We start from the raw sequence: 7,315 nt of genomic DNA, 5'->3' as shown, positions 1-7,315 counted from the left end.
AACTTCTAAAGTATACTATTATATATCTATGATAGTACCACGGTTTGTTGTTGATGTATAACGCGTTACCTAATGGATATTGTGATATGATTAATTTGAAAATTATTAATAATACTATAGATAAGTATACCTATAATATGTATGTCTAATATCTAGACTGACAAACCGTCTCCGCTCAGAATCGTTTTTCTTATACAGTGATCTTATATCATTGAATTCAAATTTAATACTATCCATTATACAGTGACCCACTTGTAACCTACCGTATAGCAGAGCGACATTCACTTACCCACCTTTTTTACTTTTGACCCCCCAAAGTACCAACTTGATTCACTTTCCTATTATAAAAAAAGATCGTTGAAGCCCGAAAACGCAAATCAACCTTTTTTTTCGATAGCTCAAAAGCGCAAAATTAATTTGCGCTTTTGTACCTTGGTAGTGGGATAAAAGCGCAAAAATAAATTGTATAACCTGATACAATATTTTACTGACCTTTGCATGTATATAACCCGTTTCACGACATATTGCCGCAACGCGTCGCGACGGTTGTTGCATTTGTCTGTGTCTTATCGAAACATATTGCGCTTATGGGTTATTTATTTTTGCGCTTTTGGGTTGCGTTTGGGTCATATTTTGCGCTTATGGGCTATACCCGAAAAGATACTTCTGTAGAAAATTCAAGCAATTTTACTGTCCTAAAAGTTGATGACTGACAAAAAAAAAAAAAATATAAAAAAAAAAAACATACGCATCATTGTAAAATCAGTACATTTATCGTTCCACTTGGAATCTAAAATGAAAAAAAGTATGTTTTGAAATTATAATTATTTATTAGTGCTTTACATTAAATAATGTTTATTACTTATTATTTATAAAAAAAAATAATAATTGATCATATAATACACTTCGCCCCACGAGACTATAATTAGTATACTATAAGTAGCTGCCAAGCTAAGTTGATTTATTTGTATTAAATTAATAACTACAAAATGTTGAATATTCTCTAAATTATCAGAGCTTTATTAAGAGCATGCGTATTCCATAATTGTTTATGTATTAAATTCACAGCCATGGATATATAATTTATATAAAATTAATTTATAAATAGACATGAAATAATCATTTTTAATGAATTATTATTTATTTTTGTTTAAACAGGTATAGTCGAACCTTCTTACTATCAAGGTTCATGTTTAAATGGTGGATATATTATTAAGAAATCGTTAAAATGCATTTGTCCTCCTGGTTTTAAAGGACAATTTTGTGAGACAGGTAATGAAAAATTAAATCTTAATTATTCATTGTTAAAGTCAATTTACAAACAAAATGTATGTATACATACACATTTTACTAAAACCCACAAATTTAATAATGAATTAATTTATGAATATAATATGAGAGGACAATTTTAACCTTTAGTACTTATTCCCTATTAACAAATTTTCATTAAATTTATAATACTTGTGGCCTGTGGGAATCTGAGAATGTCCAATGCAAGGGGAATTATGTAGAGGAAAACTTGGAGAAATTTATTTTATGATGGTGGGGAGCAAAATATATTACTTTTTTTTTACCAATTGTATAATATAAACATATGCTGGTGAGGAGGTGACCCCTTCTACCCTCAAATAATTTATCCTTATAAACTATATAATATACGAGTACGTGTTAACATTATATAACAATCCTAGATGTTTAAAAGACCATTTGATGTAGTATAAAGTAAATGATACATTTTGTAGGCTCTAAGTGATCATTCATTTGAACAATATTAAATTATTAAAAGAAGGTTTGCAAATAAGTGTCACTCTGTTGTACAGTAGGTTTGAATTTCTTATGGATTTTTCTTCTAATCTGATCTTCGCTTTTAAAAGTAACATTTTTAGGAATTTCTAACACAAAATAATTTGCAAATTTACGTGATTTTTACATTTTTTTTTGTCAAGATTTGAACTTTAAATGCTTATAAAAAAAATTTGGGTTTTTAATATTTTTCAAATATTATTTAAAAATATAATATTAGAAGCAATATATTAAATTGTCAAGCTTCTTTAACCAACAAATAACGTTTTATTGACATTCATAAAATAAAAACTAAAAAATTTGAAACTGAAAATGTCCGTAAACAATTCAAACAAATAAAAATTAGTTGAAAAGATTATCTTGTATGAAATGAGCAACCAGTGAAAATTGGATATATCTACGGTAATTTATCTTAGAGTTACACCAAAAACCAAATTCGAGACACAACATTATTAAATCAATTCATTCATCACTCCACTCAGAATCGAATATAACATTTTTTTGTTTATTAGGACTTACCTATTTTCTACCTACCTATAATTATTATAAGTTAATTAATTTTTTTGAAATCATTTTGAAGGCAAAATTTATAAACAATTACATGTGAATTGATTTACCATATTCAAAATTTAAAGATTTTTTTTCATGATTTTGCCTGCATATTATGTGGCATATTTTAATACTTATTAGTGCATAAAAATCTGTGCTCAATAATAATAGAAATTTAATATTGAACATAACTTACAAATTAAGTTTTAGCTTCGAAAAATTTGGTGTTTTATTTTAGATATTAATTTTTCCTTTTTGGTGTAATATTAAAGACATATCAAATTGTATATTATATACCTACTATTAAAAATAAAATTATGTTAATAATTATGTGTTACATGCCTACAATAATGTATAAATATTAATATTACTAAAGAATATAATATTATTGATACATTATTAATGATGATATACGATTACCAATTATGACTTTGTAGGTACCTACTATATGTATAGGTAACCTTAATTTGATGGTACTTAAAAAAAAAAAACCGCTCAATCTTAAATTGTAAGTTATGATCAAAAAACTTCACGTTTTCGGACTAAAGCCGCACCCATATGTTTAATATCTATAAGAAGAAACAAACCACATGTAGCTTGGTCCATTAAAATATATGATCTAAGCTTTTTATACATATATGTTCTCTAATAGATACTATATTATGTATATTACAATTACCACAATTTAAAGTAGACCTTTCATATAATATAAAATATATATTTTAATTTCAAATAAGTATAATTACATTATAAAAAAATACCTAAAAAATTAATAATCTTTCTTCAAGTTCAAGCACAGTGACCAAAAAAAATTAATTTGAGATTCGAACAAAGGGGTAAAACGATATCTTAGTCCCCACTATAAAATATTGAGTCATAATATATTCTATCTACAATCTCCCCCAGATTACTTATATAAGTAAAATAAATATTATATTCGTTGATTATTAAAAAACTTAAATAATTAAAAGAAGGGCTTTATGAATTATTAGATCATAAGAAGTTTTCTCTCTTATACATCGTTTCTCTATAAGTTAACAAAAAATTTGAAATAAATGTACCATGTTCAATAACTGTATATACCGAACTATGCATGTTGATTTTTGAGCAGTAGGTAGGTAGGTAGGTATAGTGAAAAAATAAATAGCAATGTTAAAAACTTAAATTATCATATGCGTTAAATTAGTAGGTAAGTAAAAATCAATTTAAACATTATTTTGGTGTGTAAAAACTGAATAGGATAAATAAAAAGCTAAAAAGTCTAAATTTCTAAATACGACTAAACAGCAATTTAATAATTAAACAATTTCAGGCTGTGGGGTTAATTCCTATGGATCCGACTGTAAAGGAGTATGTTCTATACAGTCTGATAAAATGTGTCGTGGTATGTTTATGTGTACAAGTTATGGATGTACATGCCCGACGGGACTAACCGGTCCATCGTGTAACGAAGGTAAGTAAAAAATATACAGGCTTGAAGAATATGATTGTATAAAAAAAAAAATTGTCATCAACAGTTAATTGAATATCTGTTATTTTATGATTTAGACTGTACAATGGGTACATATGGAGCTGATTGTAAACAGACTTGTTCCAAGCATTGTCTTAATAATATGTGTGATCAGTATACAGGTGTCTGCTTAAATGGTTGTTCAGTCGGATATATACTACCATATTGCAGAAAAAGTAAGATTGTGTTGTTAAAACATTAAAAATTAGGTTAAATTAATGAAATACGTCAAATTATATAAATATTTAATAGTAAAAAAACATATTATTTATAAATGACAAAATATATTTTGTTTAATCGAAAAAATCCATAATATTCTTCTTGAAAGATTATATTTACCTACCTTGAGAGTTTTATGCTGGTTTAGTGACTGTCATATATCAAGTAATATTTGTATATTTCTTTAATATTTTTATTTAGATTAAATTAATAATATAAGCTTACAGTGTTAATATAAGCTTACATAAGCTGTTGATTATATATTACCAAATTATTATTCGATGCTTTAACAAAATATTAAAAATTGTGTAGTTCATTAGTTTTAACCACAGACCTTGTACTCAGTAGACATCTCTATCCTAAACTGCAACAGAATCGCAATAAAGAATAAATAACATTATTATCGTTTGTGCGTATTTAACGTGCGTACTACCTACATTTGATTGAAAGGAAACAAAAACAACTTTTGAATGATTGGTTATAAATTGCTCCCTCTAATTTATTATGAATTATTCGTATAAAGAAAAATATAGTATTAGCTTACACTATTTTCAATACCTACAATAATTTTCTTAAACCTCAAACTATATTTTTATATTTTCCACAGTAATTTTTATTATTAAAATCTGGTTTCAAATAAAATATGTAAATAGGAAGGCCCCCTATAAACTTATTAGCTCCCCTTCCACCATCACCAACAAAACTAAACAGTTACATAAGACTAGACTGGGATTTATACCTAAAAAAAATGATAAATTAATATGTATTTGTTTTATTAAAAATGTGCGAAATATACTACGACCTATCAGATATCAAGATAGGTCCTATCTTATTAAATGAACACATTTTCTATACAATATTTTCAAAAACCTATTACTCTAAATGAATGTGTTCAAATACTCCAAAGAAATATCATAAAACTACGAATTATTAAGACATTAATTGGACATGTTACTAGGGTAGGGCTGAGGGGTGGACTGGGGTACTGTACTACTGTTAAATAGCACGTTGGGCCGGTGTCATATTACGTCCCCCGAGCTGATACAAAAAAAACCACCTGATATAATATTATTATTATTATTATTCATGATTTTTTTAGTACATCTAGCTTCTACTATTAAGATCATCTCGGTAGTAGATCATATTGATCCACTACGATCAACTAAACTTTAAAGTACCTATAAATTATAACTCATGATCTACTCATCTGAACTTTGATTTTAATATTTATTCGGTGATTATATTATGTACTGCAATGCCGATAATATGAAATATGTTGTACTTACTAGTTACTATATAAACTATATTGTAATGTGTTTGGTTTTATAGAATATCCATACTTCATTAACCCACCTACACTGCATTTTGCCAATTACGATGCGATTGAACTAGAATTGGATTTTCAAGAAAATAATATAATAGGAGGAGAGAAAATTATAAAGCCAAAATATTATCAATTATTTTATAAGGTTATTTTAATTAATACAAAAATGTTTGATATTTATTTCTTCATAATGAATGACAATGCATACGCCATGCAATAATGTATCTTTCCATGCATCAAATTATACTATACAGTTTTTTTAAATTATAAATTAAATAGGAGATAAAGTTTTACAATGTACGATTTTTTAAGGCTGGGCAATTTAATGATTTTTTTAAACTCATTTAAGCTAAGTTAATATGCACCAATAAAAAAAAATATAAGTTAATTTAACTATAGGTTAGAAAAAAGTTCGATATTTATTTATACATAAGGGACGATAACGCATACGTCATGTAATTGATCATGTAATTATCTTTCCGTGTATCAAATTATACTATGAAATTGAGAGGAAAAGTTGCAAAAAGTAATATATCCGCTCTTAATTGATGAACAGGCATCGCTTTGATACACTACACTATTTTTTTCAACTATAAATTAAACAAGAGATAACGTTCTACAATTTTCGATTTTTACAGTAGAAAGGGTGACATATAGATTATCAATAGAACTTCCCTAAAACTCTACATTTTATGCGTTTTTGAATGTATTTGTGATATTGTAGTTAATTATACTAATAGGTCTTTTGCAACTCGTAGATTAATATAGTTATTAAATTATGTCATTCGTATTGTAGATAATATCTATCGAATCATTTTATATGCATTAATTATTATATGTGCTTATACATACATACATACTAATTCTTACTTTTGTATAGCCATTAATAGAAAATAAATTTAGAACCTCCGAAATTAAACCAATAAGCAACATCAATAACGTTACATTAGAAGTAATCAGAGACTTAGAACCGGATACTAAATATACGGTTGGAGTTTTAATAATTGCAGATGATGGAAATTTTAATGAACAAGATATAGTTTATGGTCAATATAAAACCCCGTGTATGCGTAAGTACCTACCTACTAATCATTATATGTTATTAAATCGTCGAATTTAAAATAACTAACTATAAAATTATACACCAGGATTACCTACTCACTATAGAAACATATTATTATAGAAATAAAATTGTATACTTAACACCATTTGAAGTGAAAATAACATTTTAGTTTTCAATTATATATGTAGATACGTTTGATAACAATATATTGTAATATTAGAGTTCTGAACTAAAAATATTTTACTTGAAATTTTTTTAATTTAATTATTTCAATGAAATTGTGAACATTTTTTTTTCTTTTAAACGTCTTCATTTATAGTAGATTAGAAATGAATTTTGACAAAACAAAGAAAAGATCAAAACACAGATAAAACTATTTATTACAATTATTCACCTAAAATTTTAATACAACACATTTATTTATTTATATTACTTTTAAGAATATCATGGGCGTATTCACGGGAGAGATATATGAGGGATAGATCACCCCATGATTTTTTAATGTGAAAGAATCAAACAAATCAATTATTTTTTGTATCACGAACTTGAATATAAAATCCTATCATTTTATGCAAGGCTTTGCTGTAAGATTGTTGATTTTCAAGCCTAGATATCACAAAAACTAAAAAAGAAGATTTACTTCATTCGAACGTGCTTGTACATATACACTTTTTTTTTATATATAATATAAGTACGGGGGCACTACGCCGTGATCTATCTTAGTCATAATAAACATATATCGCCTCCCTCCACCCCTAAAAAAAAAAAAAAAATAATCCTGATTACGCCCCTGAAATATTTCTAATACATTTTTTAGAACCACAAATTACTGATTATAACATAAAAT

General features: G+C 26.3%; 1 protein-coding gene across 1 annotated transcript in view; it reads left to right on the top strand.

The window, feature by feature from the left end:
- Positions 1–4,287, top strand: part of LOC115034130 (angiopoietin-1 receptor-like) — a 9,206-nt gene extending 4,919 nt beyond the window's left edge. Inside the window, exons 2-5 of the mRNA XM_029489909.1 lie at positions 1,159–1,272; positions 3,665–3,805; positions 3,901–4,038; positions 4,283–4,287. Of these exons, the coding sequence (XP_029345769.1) occupies positions 1,159–1,272; positions 3,665–3,805; positions 3,901–4,038; positions 4,283–4,287 (398 nt within the window). The remainder of the gene's footprint in view (positions 1–1,158; positions 1,273–3,664; positions 3,806–3,900; positions 4,039–4,282) is intronic.
- The last annotated feature ends 3,028 nt before the right edge of the window (positions 4,288–7,315 follow it).

Source organism: Acyrthosiphon pisum, chromosome A2 (assembly GCF_005508785.2).
Source record: "Acyrthosiphon pisum isolate AL4f chromosome A2, pea_aphid_22Mar2018_4r6ur, whole genome shotgun sequence".
Classification (NCBI taxonomy): domain Eukaryota; kingdom Metazoa; phylum Arthropoda; class Insecta; order Hemiptera; family Aphididae; genus Acyrthosiphon; species Acyrthosiphon pisum.
Note: the sequence above shows the minus strand (reverse complement) of the source record. Positions and strands in the feature narration are given on the sequence as shown.